The 17,447-nt window shown below is 50.2% G+C and overlaps 6 protein-coding genes across 6 annotated transcripts; 2 read left to right on the top strand and 4 right to left on the bottom strand.

The window, feature by feature from the left end:
- Positions 1–132: 132 nt before the first annotated feature.
- Positions 133–964, bottom strand: N7489_004371 (rhodanese-like domain-containing protein; the record flags this gene model as incomplete). The annotated part of the gene is made up of 2 exons (XM_056710123.1): positions 133–522; positions 665–964. The coding sequence occupies 2 exons, from the start codon at positions 962–964 to the stop codon at positions 133–135; spliced, it is 690 nt and encodes a 229-aa protein (XP_056568544.1).
- A 952-nt stretch (positions 965–1,916) lies between these two features.
- erg5 (C-22 sterol desaturase erg5) lies at positions 1,917–3,708 on the bottom strand (the record flags this gene model as incomplete). Its single annotated transcript, XM_056710122.1, has 4 exons — positions 1,917–1,952; positions 2,006–3,254; positions 3,318–3,468; positions 3,540–3,708. The coding sequence occupies 4 exons, from the start codon at positions 3,706–3,708 to the stop codon at positions 1,917–1,919; spliced, it is 1,605 nt and encodes a 534-aa protein (XP_056568543.1).
- Positions 3,709–4,490: 782 nt separating this feature from the next.
- N7489_004369 (signal recognition particle subunit SRP68) lies at positions 4,491–6,451 on the bottom strand (the record flags this gene model as incomplete). The annotated part of the gene is made up of 3 exons (XM_056710121.1): positions 4,491–5,001; positions 5,063–6,196; positions 6,261–6,451. The coding sequence occupies 3 exons, from the start codon at positions 6,449–6,451 to the stop codon at positions 4,491–4,493; spliced, it is 1,836 nt and encodes a 611-aa protein (XP_056568542.1).
- Positions 6,452–6,899: 448 nt separating this feature from the next.
- On the top strand, positions 6,900–10,837 carry N7489_004368 (putative translation regulator (Cya5); the record flags this gene model as incomplete). The annotated part of the gene is made up of 2 exons (XM_056710120.1): positions 6,900–9,498; positions 9,582–10,837. 2 exons carry the CDS (start codon positions 6,900–6,902, stop codon positions 10,835–10,837), a joined length of 3,855 nt encoding a protein of 1,284 aa, XP_056568541.1.
- A 1,438-nt stretch (positions 10,838–12,275) lies between these two features.
- Positions 12,276–15,297, top strand: N7489_004367 (MCM DNA helicase complex subunit MCM3; the record flags this gene model as incomplete). Its single annotated transcript, XM_056710119.1, has 7 exons — positions 12,276–12,393; positions 12,451–12,469; positions 12,523–12,574; positions 12,630–12,676; positions 12,731–12,836; positions 12,897–13,160; positions 13,219–15,297. Exons 1-7 carry the CDS (start codon positions 12,321–12,323, stop codon positions 15,295–15,297), a joined length of 2,640 nt encoding a protein of 879 aa, XP_056568540.1. The 5' UTR covers positions 12,276–12,320.
- Positions 15,298–15,870: 573 nt separating this feature from the next.
- Positions 15,871–17,265, bottom strand: N7489_004366 (Spo7-like protein; the record flags this gene model as incomplete). Its single annotated transcript, XM_056710118.1, has 1 exon — positions 15,871–17,265. The coding sequence occupies one exon, from the start codon at positions 17,263–17,265 to the stop codon at positions 15,871–15,873; it is 1,395 nt and encodes a 464-aa protein (XP_056568539.1).
- Positions 17,266–17,447: the final 182 nt, after the last annotated feature.

Below are 17,447 nucleotides of genomic sequence, written 5' to 3'. Positions count from 1 at the left end.
TCAATAATCCTATTCGGCATTATGCAGTATGTACAATCCTCTTCTAGACTTACCACCCAGCAGCGAACTACCCTTATCCCCAGAAGCAACTATAAGCACTCAACGAATGAGCATTACTTCAATCTCACTACTTCAAAAATCATCGCCTTCCCACTTCTCAACCTTCCCCCCATGTCTCTCCCAATCCAACCAACTACCCATATAAACCCCAACATTAGCAGGGTCATATCCAGCCTGCACAGCCATCTGCGCCGCCGCCTTAGCCCGCACCCCAGCCTTACAGTAGAAGACCATCTGCGCAGGCTCGCCCTCACTCTCCGCAGGATCAGGCTTAGGGAACCCGAACCGGGTCTCGAATTCGTCCGGCGTGAGATACAACGCATCTCCCTGCGACGCAAGCGGGATGCAGACTGCAGACGGGATAACACCCGTGCCTTTGAGTTCGGCGGGTTCGCGCACGTCGATGAGGATTACGGGCTTGTGGGTCGGGCTTGGTGTTGACGTTGGGAGGGCGGCGTTGATCTAGATTTGGGTTTTGTTAGATGTGGAACAATGGTTTTCGTGGCTGGTTCTTTGCGGTGCTGGTTTCAAAAGAGAATAGAATTCGAAGTAATCGGGGTAGAAGAGGAATGACGAAAGACACATCCGCTCGGGGAGTACATACTTCTTCGAAACCCCATTCCCGGAGTTTGATTGGGCTCGCCTCATCGCTGTTCCACCGCGTCTGCACTTGGCGCGGACTCTTGGTGTTCGGGATGGACTTTGTTCGTAGGCTGCGTGGTGGTGCCAGGCGGCTGCGCAAGGTACGGTTCTGAGGTGAAGTGGCCAGGCCTCTTGTCGGTGCGGAGATAGCTCGGTGCAAGGCCGCGGCTGGTGATGCCGTGCTGCGCGCCGGGGTTCTGATTGCAGTGGAGGACAGCACAATGGTAGACCGCTGGATCTTCGATGATAATGTCGATGCCATGGTTTAAATTCTGGATTTGATTGTCCGCGGAGGTGAGTCGGGAGTTATTACACCTCCGGACGTAACTGCGGGATCGTGATGTCAATGTCTGCCACACATGACCGCCTACTGGTTTGGGACTTTTTTTCCTCATTATGGGCTATTCGCGAAGTATTGTACACGCTTTGTCGGGCGATATTGGGATCTTGGTCGGTAGGAATGGCTCAATTGATAATTTATAGCTAGATTGTCATTTAAGAGTTAATATATATTCTGCTTGACTTTCATGTTACTAGACCTTGTAGAGATAGCATGGATATATAGTGGAGTTTATATCAAGTAAATGAGACCCTGTGACTGACACAATTTTACTCGAATCATACACATGTATCGCACAGACAAGACAGGTCAGGTCCTCTCTAGTAAACCAAAAAGCTATGTTAAATAAACCATAACCCTATCGATTGTCAGTTCTTATGACTATGTAGACGGACTTGTCGAATGAAGAGAAAAGGACAAAACAAAGAGCTTTAGCCTATACGTCGAGCCATGTGAGGAAATATGTGTTTAGTTAATTCAAGCATATGAATAATTATTTAACATGTCATAAATATCCAAACAGAAAAAGATAATTAATATTGTTCTAATATGCATGGCTCTAGGAGTAGTCACTGGAGAATAGAAACAAGAAACCCCCCCTGCGACCCCTCACGGGCAATAGGTAATCATAATCGCAATAGGGGCTTCTTTGCAAAAGGGTATGAAAGGTCTCTCTAAAGAGAAACATATGCTAAAGACTTTTCCTGTATCGAGCTTTCATCATGCATCAAAGTAGAATGAGAAAGAAGAAAGTGTCAGCGGACCACCCCATCTCCAGGACAGGAAGGCATCATATCAACGTAACCAAGCCCTCTGTCCAGAAAACGGGGCTGGGTTCCGGCTTCGTTTTGGTTTTTGTACAAAAGAGGAGAATTTAAGCACGGGGGCGGAATGTAAGAAGACAGTCATCCTGATATGTGTTAGACAACTGATCATCGGAAGGGAATATAAGCTTGAACATACCTGAGGGAAGATAGTGGCAAACACCTTGATATCCTCCGACTCGGGGGTAGGGGTGTGCTCCCAGTCCATCACCATGCTGGCCTTACCAATCATGGACATCAGAGAAAGTTGAGCGTAGGTTTGGCCCAGACAGTAGTGGGGACCTGTACCGAAGACCAGCCAGTTCTTGGTCTGCTGCTCGGCGGTACCGGTGATCCAGCGGTCTGGATCGAACGAGTCGGCGTTGGGGTAAGCCTCCTCGTCGTGGCATGCGGGCCACACGGAGGGAATGATCATAGAGCCCTTGGAGACGGTGACAGTCTCGCTGATAGGGAAGTCCTTCTTGACCAAGTAGGGAACCATGATGACAGGGGGACGGTAGCGCAGTGTCTCCTTAACGACGGCGCGGGTGTAGGGCATGTTGTCGAGCATATCCATTGTGGCAGGGAGAGTGCGATCACCGTTACGGATTTTAAGGTTCTCCTCACGGACCTTGTCCAGGATTTCGGGGCGATCGGCCATCAGCTGGAACAACCAGGTGGAGGCGGCACTGGTTGCATCTTGAGAAGCGAACAGGAAGGTGAAGATAGTCTGGGCAATTTCATAGTCGGAGAATTCACGAAGAACCTGGCTAGGCTTCTCTGAAGAATCGACCTGGATTCCCTTCTCAATCTTCTCGCGGTACGCGGCGGAATCCAGCTGGGCCTTAACCCAGGCGTCCATGATACAAGAGATCTCGCCGCCGGCAGCCATGCGGGCCTTGGACTTGGCAGCACACTTGGTGAACTCCATAAGCACCATATCGGCGGCCTTCTTGCCGTACCAGGTCTTAGTGTAGGGAAGGATGATAGGGAAGTTAACCAGCTCAAGGGCGGCAGTGATCAGATAGTAGTCATCGGCAATTTTCTGGACACCCTCATCAGTGATGTAGTAACCGACAAAGGTACGGCAAGACAGAGCACACATGAGCTCACGGAACTCGGACATCCAGGGGGTCGGGGTGTAGTTGGTGGCGGCGGACTTCTCGAGGAAGCGCTGATTGTAGGAGTTGAAGACCTCCTCAGCACGGGGAAGGTACATGGCCAGAGCCTGGCGAGTGAACAATCCGTTCAGACCCTTGCGATAATCCACATGGGCCTTACCGTCCAAGAAGACCCAATTGGTCTTGCCGAGAAGCTTGTGCGCGGCGTCCACCACACAGGGCTTGACATAGGTGGGCGAGTTGAAAATCTTCCGGGACATATCACGAGTCGACGCAATGACGACGAACCTTTGTGGTATATTGTTAGAGAACAGACCCAAAGGAAATAAGTACATATGGGGGGCTTCTCACTTGTGGAAAACAGATACACAGCTGAGCTCTCCGCTGTCCCATTTGGCCTTATATTCGGTGAATTTGGGGTTGACTGATTGGAGGAACGGGCCCATAAAGGGGATCTTGTACATAGGGCCAACAATTGCACCCTTGAGGTAGTGGTACTTGACTGTAAATAGGGGGGTTGGATTAGTTCCAAGATGCGATTTCAGAGGCCACCCAAGTCGCATTGGCACTCACACTGGTCATAGATGATAGCGGCAACCAAGAAAGTCAACAAGCCCTTCCAGATCGTGAAGCCATCCAATATGGAGGCAACGAGACCGGCCGGCGCGAAAAGTTGGGGCGAGACCGTCGCATCCGCCGATGGTGAGACGAAGCTCCCAGTGAGGTTGGCCATTTCGACCATATTGGGGAGTCCACGAGGTCGAAGTTCCAGGATTGAAGAGAAAGGGTAATTGCGAACGGAGAAGGGAGGACCGAACCCTGAACAAAAAGGGAAAAAAGCGAGTGGAGAGAGGGGAGAAAGAATTGACTGGGGCTCAGGGGCGGGAACGCCAATTACACGGGAGGCCGCGGGATGTCCAATAGTCCATTAGTCCAATAGTCCATATCAATGCATAAATCATTTGTGTTTCGATTTATTTGGCGTAATTAATGTCCAATTCTGATTTGAATTCTTATTTATTACTTGTATTTTAATTATCCATGGAGTATTTTTTTTGTACACTCTCTGCTTTAGCCTATAGTTCGAGAGATTCTCAGTACTAATTTCCGAGCCGGGCCTAGTATTGATGATGGTATGAGAGTATCGATGGAGGTTCAATGCTGATTTTTGTTCTCGTTCCAAGGTTGAGAATTCGAATTCCTAATAAAAACAAGCTGTAAAGCCTCTATATCATATACGGAGTATCAAATTCCCAAAATACAGACAAGTGAGCGCAAAGCCATATCACCATTACTCAGCACGACGTGACCCCGGCTAGGGAATTCCCGAGAGTTCCAAGGTTGCATCGCCGTTGATTGGTCAGACGTCAAGTAAGGGTTTCGATATGCACGTGCTTGTGCTTGTTACTACAACGTACACGTCGTACTAGTACGAAAGTATACAATCCAAGTTATTACGGACATGTTTCAATAGGAACATCTGAATCAATGGGTATTCGTAGCACGGCATCTATGAAAGGACCTTCAACGACCACCAAAACCAAACCATCCACGACGGCCTTTCGTTTCTTCTTCCACAGGACCTTGGGCTTGAGCTGGTGTCTGAGCAGGAACCTCCTGTCGCTGACCACCTTCGCGCGGGTAATCAATGTAGTTCCATGCCACGTCGAGGAACAAGGGCTTGACAGGGATGGGCTGCATTTGAGGTGGGTAAGGCACCAAATTATTGAGGTCCAGTCCCGATCCTGCGAAATGTTGTAGTCGTTCCACCACTGGTCGCTGGCTCGATTGTGACGCCTCTTCAGCAGTCAACTTCTCCAGAGTAACAAGTCCACGATACCGAGCAACCAATTCTCGTAAAGTTGACTCCAAGTTACTTGCTTGCACTTGGGAGACGTCGAGCTTTGGGACACCTTCAGCATCTGTTGCTGACTGGGGAGAAGCGGAGGCGGCAAGGCTCAGGGCTTGAGAAAACAGCGCGAGAGCCTCCTTTGACTTCGAAAGCACTCCATGGGATCTTCCTAAGGCAAGACATCTAAAGGCAGGGGGTTATGATTAGTTGCGGGAACCAATGAGGATTGTGATAAGAGCCATACCTGAGAGCACGGAAGTAGTGCCGCTTTGCCTCCAGATCCTGCACGAAGGCCGAGTCGGCCGCAACACCCGGAAGCTCGAGAATAAATTCCAAGCTCTGGAGTGTCGAATCATACAGGACGACCCGCTCACGGAGCTTGTTCAACTTCTTGCCATTGCCTGTTGCCTGCTTTGTGGTTTCCTTTCCACCCGTTGTGGGTTGCTGTTCCTCAAATGACAACCCGTCTCTTTCTCCACACAACACCCGGTTACGGCCAACTCGCCAGCCAACCAAGGTGTAATTAACTGCAGTTCGAGTGATTTGCAGTGCCTGCATTCTCTTATCACTGGGATCAACACCCTCACTAGCCAGGTCATCAATGGCAGATTTCGTAGCGTCGACGGCATCCTGACTAGCAATAATCACGTTGTCATATGCAGCAGCTTTCTCCTTAGCAGCGGCGGACTTCCCTGAGTCTGCCAACCAACTAGTGAGGCGAGCCTCCGCGGCTGAAGCAGCAGCTAACGATTGAGAAATCGAGGCATCATCCAGTGGGACAGTTCTCGATCTCCAAGTGACAGATTGGGGCAATTCCTGCACTTCTCCTTCTGCAGTTCGTCGAGTACCGGCTGCTTCCTCAGCGAGACAAGAGGGATCGACCTTCTCAACCTCGGCGCGAATCTCAGAATGCAATGGGAAGAATTCAATGGCCAGCGATGAAGTAGGTTTGGAGCGGGGGAGCTTCATCTGATAAGCCGCGTATCGGAGACTTGGGTCAACAGTCCCCGACAGCAGGTCCCGAAAAGCGTCTTTCTTGACCCTCTGTCCCAGAGCTGTATAAATCACCCTTGCGATGGAGTAGTCTTGGAGACACTGTTCCCATCTTCGCTTTTCAAGCCACAGAGTGCCGGAAATCATTGCCAAATAAGCCCGAGTCTCCAGGATATCCACATCACTTGCCCCAGAAAATGCTTGTTCGTGAAGCAGCGAGACTAGATGCTGTGCGTACCCAGTGGCTTTTTTCAGTCGAGAAATAATATGACGCCGAGCAGCACCAGAGATGCCCTTTGTGGAAGTATCTGCGGAATGCGTGGACTTCATGTGCATTGCTTGTGCCCAAGCTCGTTCGGAACTAAGAAGCAAAAGATGTACATATCTAGCATCAGTCAGAAACTAATCCATGAAGCAATTGGGAAAGAAAATATGAGTAAGTGACATACGATACATTGCTTCCAACGTTTTCAGCAGTCACAGCTGGTTTGGCAGTATACTTGCGGCCTTTGACAGTGGCCTGACCAAGCTTCTTGCGGAGTTTCTGCAGTTTTCTGGTAGTGTGCGCCCGGTAGGCATTGTAGTCTCCCACAAGGAGAACTTCCTCCCTCTCCTTGAAGATAAAGTCGGTCACCTCCATGATATATTACCCGTCTTGTTCCTTTATTCGGTGTCCTCGTGATGAGAATTGGAGGGACACGGTTGAAGTGGTGGGCTCGGCAAAGGCGGTGAAACCACGGCAATTTCATGCACCTCCGAATCTTTTGCGTTGTTTTCTCCAAGCTTATGGGACCTCGCATTTACCGTTCGCTGCCTTTTTGTTTAAATCAAGGTGCTTGGGTTTTGATTGGAAGCTTATGCCCTGGACTTGTGTGAGAGCGGCGTTGTATTTTACAAGTCGACGGGTCCGGTTTTCCTTCCCTGGTACGAATGGCACCACCAAGGACAATTTGCCCAATTTCTTGTTGTACTCAGAGCCAGGACAACTTTCTGACACATGATTATCTATACAGATCTTTCGAACCAAATATAACACGGGAAACGAAATCATACCGGCATCCTACGGCTTGAAACTGCATTTGGGGGTGATGCTCGAACGTGCAACAGGCTCCCTCGAGAACGCGGGCCGGCTTTTCCTTCAAGATTCGAATGGCGTGTTACGAAACAGAAGCTGCTTGTCTGGACATTTCTGGAAGCACAATGATGCCGGAGCGGACGCTCCTCAATGGTTTGTCGCGCTTCTGCAGGCGTCGGGCCAACGATCGTCCCCCATTCTTAGCACTCAGCGCAAACCCAGAGAGTCAAGAGATGGAATAGGGCCATCGCTCGAATTTTTATGTCCTCGGCTGGCTCAAACTCTGGTAGCTTCGCGTCTGCCTCGCTCCCAAAACAGGACTGGATTTCGGAGAAGACCAAACTTAGGCTTTTCCAGGTCTTATGTTTCCATTTCAAGTCTTCCCCAAACTACATCAAACCCTTCACCCAGCCACAACGACGCATCCAAGGAGCGAGTGCCTCGATCTCCAGAATCTCTCAATAAGGCCGGGAAAGCCAGCGCATCGCTCCGTGCTTTCCTTGAGAAGGACGGGACCGAATTCGATAAAGCTTGGGTACTGTACGTCGCAGCTGGGTTTCCATCGAACCTCAGGCCTGTACTCTGTGCTTATCTGAGCAAATCGGTTCAAGCAAAGCAACGAGAACGAGCATGGAAACTATTCAACGAAATTTCGCCTGAAGATCGCACAAAATCAGACTTCGAGAACATTATAAGCTCGCAGCTTCTTTCACCCGGGAAACCCTTGCATTTGTACTTGATCTGTCGGCAAGCCATTTCCACGCCATTTGCTCAAGACATAATCTCGCAGTGTCTAGTGCACATGGTGAGACATAGACAGTGGTCCAAAGTTACCTCGCTCTGGGGCTCGCTATTGGAGCCCCCTGAAAACGAGCGACTGCCATTGGACTCTTTACTGAATCGGTTTGATCGCTTTCAGTTGCCTGAATATTCCTTTTCTAGGCATATCTTTTCTTTATCTGGCCACTTGCAGAGTACCGGGAAGCTTAGTGCTGCAAAGGAAGACCTCTCTCGCCGTCTAATTACGCGCTTCATCGCTTCTCATGACATGGTCAAGGCCACACCGATACCAACTTTGCTTTCGCTGTTGCGCAGATTCCGCTCTCTTGGTCTTTTCACCAATCGACACTATTTTGATTTGATGGGAGTCTTCCTAGAATCGAAGCACAGGTCAGAATTTGTCAAGTGCATTGTTATTTATCGGCAAATGCGATTAGAATCTCCGGATGTAACGCCGTTCCTGCACACGATCCGTGCTATCCTTGATCGCTTGTTGGAGTTCAATATGACAGAAAGCATGATATACTTTTTGGACGAAGAGGCGCACTTCAATGAATACAACAGACCAAGCCTCCGCTCATACCATGAGATCATGGGTGCTTTTTCAAAGATTGGGGATGTGCAAACTGTCCAAGACCTGTTCGATAGGTTGCTGGCTGATCACGGCCACCCGAAGAGTCAAAGGTCGGTGGCCCCACTTCTTACCGTTCATGCGCGGCTAGGTGATGTGGCTGAGACACGGCGACAATTCGAGCGAATTCCTACGGAATTTGGTCTCCCGCTGAACACAAATTGCTGGAATATACTGCTTCTGGCGTACGCTACTGCCAAGGATTTATCAGGTGCTGTTTCGACCTTCTCGGAAATGCGAGAAAATTATGTGCAGCCCAGCTCTTACACATTTGGCACACTGATGGGGATTTTCGCCGAGCGAGGCGACGTCGAGGCTATCCGTCAATTGCTCAAAGAGGCGCAGAAGCGTCGAGTACCAATTTCGAGGCCAATGCTTGATACGGCCGTTATGGTGTACTGCAAGAATGGGCAATTGGGTCATGCGGAAGAGCTGGTCGCAAACAGCTGGAATTTAGCGGTGGGAGGATCTCCCTTGCGAATGTGGAATTTTCTTCTAATGCGGTATGCATTCAGGATATCAAAGTTTTCCTTCCGACGCGTCCTTGACCGCATGGGACGGCTAGGCCTGAAACCTGACCAAATGACTTACGCGGCTATTATGGCTGCTTATGTCTATTCTAAGCAGGTGCATCGTGCGCAAGATACTCTCAGGAAGATGCATGAAGTCGGTTTGCAAGCTACCGAGGTTCATTATTCCATTCTATTGCTTGGGTATGTGAAGCAACGGAACCGTGATATGGTACACATCCTCTCCCGCGAAATTGAAGCACGCTTCGGTCGGATTGGGATGGAGGCGAGCCTGTTGAATCTGAGAATGCAGACTGCGAGAGACGTGGAAAACGCAAAAGATCTTCAAACTCCCGTTGAAGACATCGTCTTGGAGAACGCAGAAAAGAGAATTTCTGCATCAATCGCACAATTTAATGCCAATCCGGCACCAGTCCACGGTCGACGGTCAGAGGGCTCTGCTGTTGAGTCTTTCACTGCAACGCACTATCAGCGTCTGGTCGACGCATACGGCACCCAAGGTGGCGCCGAAAAGGCACTCCAAATTTTCACCCGTTACATGCAACTCAGACGAACTGCGGGATCATCAGACGGCGATTCATTGGGATCCTTGCCGATAGATTTCGTCAAAGCCGTTATGAATGCCTATTCGGAAATCAATAACTATGAGAAAGTGGAAGAGTGCTGGAACAGTATTATGGAAAGGGCAAGCGAGGAAGCGAGAACCTTTGACCTTGATAAAACCCTCTTTGCACGATCTTCGACGTTACCCCAGCCAGCGCCAACCGAGTCCCCCCTCTCCCATCAATTCTTTCGATGTCCACCACACAAGCAGAAAAGCCCAAAATCATTCCTGCCCGACGCTTCATTCTGGACAATCCACTTTCGATTTACCTGGAGTCTTTGGCTCGCCGAGGCATGTCTGAAAGAATACATCAGGTTGTGGCGGAAGTTCAGGCAGCTGGCTTTGCATTGACTGGTTTCAATTGGTCAACTTACGTTAGAGTACTTGCGACATCTGATATTTATTCCGACAATGTGGAGGCTTTTAGAATATTCGAAGAGAAGTTCATTGCTCATTTCCCTGGTTGGTCATGGTTTCTCAAGGGGTATGGCGTGAGGCCAATTAATGCCCCCGTGACAATCCTCCATCTTGAAGGTCGCTCGGGTGCCACCAAACCTCGCAGGATGATGGGAAGATTGGCCCGAAAGCATTGGCGCAAAATTGAGCCCGATTATATGCACCCTCATTACCCCACCATGGTGCATCTAGCCAGCACACTGCAACGGCTCCGGCAAACAAGTATTGCGCAGGGGAATGAGAATCTGGCGAATATCCACAAAATTGCACCAAAGACTGTTGATGTCCTTGCTGCGATGCCATACTCGCCTGATAAACATCAGGGTGTAATTCTTCGCGGTAAGGCGCCGAGAAGCCATCCCCTCCCACGCCCGGCCCATCTGTTCTCCTCCCGCTCTGGTGCTCTTGGCCCCAGGCACGACATGCATGAGCGCAGCTTTGATGATGCGACTAAGGAGCCTCTCGAATTGAACAAAGACGAATACTCCGAGCCTTCCGTGAACGAGTGCAATATGTCTGGCTTACTTTCCGGTGGCCAACAGAAAGTCTTGGGTCCTTTGGCGAGCATCCTTCCTCGCGAGGACCGAATTGACCTGGAAACCACAGTTTGCGAGCATTTCGAGGAGACAGTTTCCTGGGAGGAACGAACCAAGAGGTACAAGACGTTTATTGCTAGGGCGTACGAAAACAATGACATCGGGCTCGCCAGTGTCTACGAACGACGTTTGGCCAAGATGCAACGTGCCAACACCAGGAGGCCGACCCCCGCGCGGCAACTGTTTGACAAGCATAATCGCAAGTGGAAACTGGATACTCCAAACCACCGTCTCTTCAAGACCGATGCTGGGCTCCATGTGAAGCGCGGACGGACGCCACCACAACGAGACACTGTGCGAAATAAACACAAGGGACCTTGGACACCCAGGGATGGACCCGGTGACGACCGCTGAGCAATGTGCTCCATGTATATATAGTCACTGTAATTTTAGCTTCTTTTATATATCCTGTTTTTATTATTTGATTTTGTACAATATATATGAGATTATCCAACTTTCATTGAGCATAACTGGTTATATAAGTTGCCGGTATTGTGTAGCCCACTTTCTTCTTTCGTCTTTTTCTACCCATAAGAGAAGGGAGAAGACGTCCAACAAGACATCGTAGTTCCTACTACATAGCCGTTATGAAGTATCTTCCCAATACCTATTTTCCCACCAAAACCGACCAACATTGAACCCTATTGTCTCAATAATCTACACAATAATGAATTTTCAGATGATTTTCAATAAAAGGTTATTATCGGATTAGCAAAATATTTCTTTCCGAATGGTCCAATATGTATCGCTATTGAGTGCCAAATTCCAAGATGAATCTCCATTATATATAGTGGCTCCCATACTAGACTCGCGATTAGAATTCTATCCAAAATACTTACTGGTATAATTTATAATACATTACCTTAGGTTTGAAGCGATAAATGATATAAAAATGAAAATAAAACAAGTTACAATATAACTTTGAATTCGTTAAGAGAATAAGTTTCAAAGTTGGTCAGGTTTGGTGGGAAAATGGGGAGTGGGTGAAGACTTTGTGGCAGGGTCTGTATTTATCTTGACCATGCAAGGGTACCTTGGACAGACGCAGACAAGTGCAAGGAATTAGGCATCGGTAATGATCCTTGTTGGATATCTACTACCATACATAGACAGCGCTAACGAAACATTACAAGGAAGCTACGAGAGATTTCTTTTTCGAAGAGGATTTAAGTGGAATTGAAAATCTTTTCATTGTGGACCGATATTGAATAGAACCAAGGGATCTCACACAGCGCTCCATACCAACAACCAGAATGGAAGAGGACCTTTCAGACCTCCTCGACACCCACCAGGACCGACCGACCGAAGTCAAGACGTCGAGACCAGGTCAAGATCATCACCACTCCCTAGACCGAAACACAGACACTGCGGACAGCACGCGTGACAGTCGAGGCGGGAGTAAAAAGGTTTCACTTTAGGGCATCGAGGACATGTAGTCATCAGCAAGGGTGGAGATTCTGTGGCTCTTTTAAAGAGTTTAGAAAGGGGACGTCTACTCTAAAGTGATTCTTTGAACTGTGGGAGGAAAAAAGTCAGTGAATAAGTTCAAAATGCCAAAGTCCAATGTGAAAACCCAGAAGGTTTCCAACCCAGAAGGTTTCCAACTGTTGGGGGGAGGAGAACGTACGTAGAGTCGCTTGAAGAAGAAGAAAAGGATCGGGGGATGGCGGCTTATATAGCCCGCTGAAAAATTATTCGCTGACTCAGCACGGCACGTGGTATCCGTGGGACGCGCCTTCCTCGCGTGCAACTTGACGCGTTCCACTTTAGCAAATCGGGAAATCCCAAAGGCCCCTCGACTCCCTCCTTCCCACCACACTATATTGCATCACACATCATGGACGGTTTACAACTACGTGATGAGGCCGCGCAGGATCGCGTGCGTGCCGCAACTGAATTTCTTGACCCTAGTAAGTCCATTGAGTTGTGTGTTGTCGTCCCTTGAGCTAACAACGTTATTTTTTCAGATGATGCACGGGCACGCAGGTTCGACCTCGACGATCAATATGCTATAATATGCATCTAACAGATTTGAACAGTTATCGAGCGGATATTGTGGTTATGCTGAACAAGGGTGGGCGACGATTGACGGTGCGTGGATATGCGACATATCTTGCCAGGAGATGGTGCTGATAATTCCGGACAGGTCAGCATCGATGAAATCAGAGCACACAACCGGGAGCTTGCCGATGGGTAAATTACCCCTCTATATGATGTGGAATTGGGTTCACCGACTAACGTATGTAGGCTGCTTTCTTCGCCATTTGATTATTCACAAGCCTTTGACGCAGCCTTGAAGGCGGTTGTCAAAACCCTGCCTGGTCGACCACTTAGAGAAACCTCGGATGATGCGGTGGGTATTCCGTTTTTGGACGGCTCTTAGCAGACATCGAATGTCTAACGATATTGACAGAACTACTACTGCGCTTATGTCGGCGCATTCGGAGAATTTTCTTCCAACCCGCGCACGTTGGGGTCAGAACACTTGAACCACATGGTCTCTCTCGAGGGCATTGTGACAAAATGCTCTCTGGTACGCCCGAAAATCATCCAGAGTGTTCACTATGTCGAAAGGAGAGATCGGTTTGTTGCCAGAAAATATCGTGATCAGACTATGGGTGCCAGCGGTGCAACCAGTTTGAACGTTTACCCCCAAGAGGACGATGAGAAGAACCCGGTGAGTTCAGCTTGGACAATCTCAATCAATTCTTTGAGACTAATGAGACAATTTCTAGCTCATCACCGAGTACGGTTACTCAACATATCTCGACCACCAGTCGATTTCTATCCAAGAAATGCCCGAACGTGCCCCGGCAGGACAATTGCCCCGAAGTGTCGATGTCATTTTGGACGATGACCTCGTCGACACTGCCAAGCCTGGCGATAGAATCCAGTTGGTGGGTATCTACCGTACCCTTGGTAACGGAGGCAGTGGCTCGTCGACTTTCCGCACCGTCATCATGGCGAACAACATTATCCAGTTGTCTTCGAAGAGCGGTGGAGGCATTGCAGAGGCCGTGCTTACGGATACCGACATTCGAAACATTAATCAGATTGCCAAGAAGAAGAATGTGTTTGACTTGTTGTCCAAGTCCCTGGCTCCTAGTATCCACGGGCATGACTACATCAAGAAAGCCATCCTCCTGATGCTTCTTGGTGGAATGGAGAAGAACTTAGATAACGGAACTCATCTTCGTGGTGATATCAACATCCTTATGGTTGGTGATCCCTCGACTGCGAAGTCCCAGCTTCTTCGTTTCGTGTTGAATACTGCACCGTTGGCGATCGCTACCACGGGTCGCGGTTCGTCCGGTGTCGGTTTGACTGCTGCTGTTACATCTGACAAGGAGACCGGCGAACGTCGACTGGAGGCTGGTGCAATGGTTCTCGGTGACCGTGGTGTGGTGTGTATTGATGAGTTCGACAAAATGAGTGATGTCGATCGTGTCGCCATCCACGAAGTCATGGAACAGCAGACTGTTACAATTGCAAAGGCCGGTATCCACACAAGCTTGAATGCTCGCTGCAGTGTCCTTGCAGCAGCCAATCCGATTTACGGCCAATATGATCCCCACAAAGACCCGCATAAGAACATTGCTCTCCCTGACTCCTTGCTTTCTCGTTTCGATTTGCTGTTCGTCGTGACCGATGATATTGAGGATACCCATGACCGAATAATTTCAGAGCACGTTCTGCGCATGCACCGTTACCGCCAGCCTGGCACCGAAGAGGGTGCACCGGTTCGGGAACAGCTCAATCAAACATTGGGCGTGGGAGGTGAAGACCGTCAAGATGCCAACGCCCCAAGTGAGGTCTTCGAGAAGTTCAATGTCATGCTCCACGGCGGTATGGTTGACGCTGCCAATGCTGGTCGCCGCCGTGGTAAGAATGTGGAAATCATTAGTATTCCATTCATCAAGAAGTACATTCAATACGCCAAGAAGCGAATCACGCCCGTCTTGACCAAGGGAGCTGCCGACCACGTCATCGCCACATACTCTGCTCTGCGAAACGATGAACTCACCGGCAACAAGCGTCGCACATCACCTATCACCCCGCGTACCCTAGAGACGCTAATTCGTCTGTCTACTGCACACGCCAAGGCTCGCCTGTCTAATCGCGTAGACGAGAAGGATGCTAAAAATGCCGAGGCCATCCTGCGCTTCGCCATGTTCAAGGAAGTGGTCGAGGACGAGCGCCGGAAGAGACGCAAGGTGACCACATTTGACGATTCCTCCGATGATGACAGCGATGCCGAACTCGATGACGACTCCGACGATGACACCAACGCCCGCGGCACATCAACCGCCACACCGGGTAGACGCACTGGCACAGCACGCACACGTGGTACCGCAGCGCAGTCTAGTGTTCCAGTCCCAGACGAGGATGAAGACCCAGACAGTCTATACACAGCCAGCCCTCGCGCTCAACGCTTGCGTTCGAGCCAGACCGCTCGCACCCAAACCCAAACCGACTCTCAGATGTCAATGGCATCCTCGCAGCCAGCCTCGCAACTCGTCGAGTCCCAGACAGACTCGCAGTCCACATCCGCAGACGTCCCGATCACGCCTGCCCGCATGACAGTCTTCCGGCAGACTCTAGGCCCGCTCATGGGCAAGACGGTTTTCAAAGATAGCGACACAAGCAAGATTGATGATTTGATCAATGCTGTTAATACTGCTATTCGCGAATCACCCCAACTTGGCGCTTCGCACGTCTTCTCCCGCCCCGAGGCTATCCAGGCCTTGCGGGTCATGAACGACGACAATATCCTGATGTACCTCGAGGACGATGAAGATGTGTACCGAGTCTAATTTATCTGGGTTATGTGGCGCTGTCTGTATTGTCCTTGTCCATGTGGAAAATAGCTAAAGAGGAGAATGCTGGATCTGCCTGCATCCAGTTTTATGAGCATGCTTTCTTGTCATTGCATTGGGATTGATATCATCGCATGTTTTTTTTGTGTTTGGCGTATGGAGTGGGCTTTGTGAGGGAATATTAGTGACTCAATACGAGAAATACGAATGAATACTCGATCCTTGACTTAAATCAAGACCTGAATGGTAGTCCTAGGCCAGCTCGCCTGCAATTGTACTGCCATTTTATGCCATGTGATCTAATTGGCAGACGTTTGTTCATTTGACACTGTAAAATGCAGTAAAATGGGAATTTTCCAAATGAATCAGATGCAACACAACAGCATACATAGGCGAGGCAACCGAGTTCATCTATAAGCACCGGCGACACCGCGCTCTAGGGATATGCATACACAGCTAATGCAAGTTTCCAAAAACAGCAATCTCAACAAGTGTCTGGCGAACATGACAAGAGAGAAGAAAAACAGGGTATAGAGATATGAACAGCATAAGCATGAACGACATTTCGTGCTAAGGTGCAGTATTTTCCGGAACAGAATTCGGTATAGCCTCCTCTTTATCTTTCTCAACTATACCCATAGGCAGCACAGAGTCGTCAGACGAGAAGGACGGTGTACGCACACCCTCTCTGATCTGCGCCTGCGTAAGAGGCGACAGACCCCGCCGAAGCGTCGAGCCCTTCCGTTTCCGCTGTTGCGGGCTTGCGTCTTGCCCGGAGGCGGTGCTTCCGCGACGGGGCCGACTAGAAGTGGAGGAGCGGGAGGAGGGACGGTCTTCGAAGCTGGTGTCGACGGGGGTGGTGCTGCGGGATGAAGTGCGCGAATGGGACTCGGAGCGGGTGTTGCGGCGGGAGGAACCACGCTGCTCCTGGTTGAGTTTCGCGATAGAGGGGTGGTGGCCGTGGCCTAGACGGTGTTTGAATTCCGGCTCGACTGAGCGATGCAGGGTTCCTGCGACGAGGCGGCGGCGCTGGGAGGCGCGCCAGCCAAGCCCGAGTCGGCCGAGCCAGCCTCCTTCTGTTCGGGCGAGGTGCTGCTCGCGCTCGCGCAGTTTCAGGCGTAGCTGGGCACGGCGCTCGTTTTCCTTTTCCCAGAAGTCTGTACGGTAATCGTCCCAGTTTTCGCGGAATTCTGGGGAGAATGACTTGGGTAGGAGGAGGAGACGAATGTAGTCGCCTCCCGGGCTGAGGTCTTCTTCTACCAAGCCGGATCCGTTATCGGTGCCGTTGTAGTACTGTTGATAGTGCTGCCGACTACCACCAGCGCGTTTATCAGCGGGGCTCTGCTCCACAAAATGGTAGTTTCCATTGGGAGAGGGTAAGAACGGGGCGGAGAACGGGAATAGGAATGAGACGTAAGACAGTAGCTCCTGCCAGAAGGGACCGCGGATGATGATGATCTTGGTGTTCATCACGCGCAGGCCGCGATTGGAGACAGCGAGCCAGCGCCGAGGCCATCTGATTCCTCGTTCCCATTGCCCTGTACCCCAGACTAGCAGTGCGGTAATCACCCCGCCAAGCAGGGCGACTTTCTCCCCCATCTCCACCACCCAGTAAACGGAGCCGCCGACCCCGCGGCCATCTTCACGCGGGCGAAGGAAAAGGGCATATGCAAAATGGGCGAGCCAAGCGGCCAGTAGGAGTAGGAAGAACGTGTTCTGACGGCGACGCTCGCGCAGAGCCAAATACTGGGCTCGCAGCGAGGTTTCGAGTATTAAGAGGTTAAGGTAGATCTGGGGCGGGGAGGAGGGCAGATGTGCCAGCGGGTCTGGGGTCGAGGGACGTTGAGGGGAGGAATCTGGCTGGTGAGCTTGGGATGACCGTGAGGAGCTCAATGGCTCTGGTGTGGATGCGCGAGCATCCGGTGTTGGGGCACCCTTGACCACCTGGTCTAGAGGCGAGGCCATGGTAGAAGAGTCCCAAGATGAAAATAAAACAACAAAAGCAAAGCTTGTCAGTTAAAGTCAAATCAAAACTTGGCCGATCCGGCCCAGGACATTAGTGTCATCGCATGTGAAGAGGAGAGAGAGAAAGGCGGAAAGTTGAAAGGAAGCGAAGTTGGATCGACATCATCTGCCCAGTTGACTTG

The sequence above is a fragment of the Penicillium chrysogenum genome (genome assembly GCF_028827035.1).
Source record: "Penicillium chrysogenum strain IBT 35668 chromosome Unknown utg000002l_segment0_segment0, whole genome shotgun sequence".
Classification (NCBI taxonomy): domain Eukaryota; kingdom Fungi; phylum Ascomycota; class Eurotiomycetes; order Eurotiales; family Aspergillaceae; genus Penicillium; species Penicillium chrysogenum.
The sequence above is the reverse complement of the archived record's forward strand: the minus strand, read 5'-3'. Positions and strand labels throughout refer to the sequence as shown.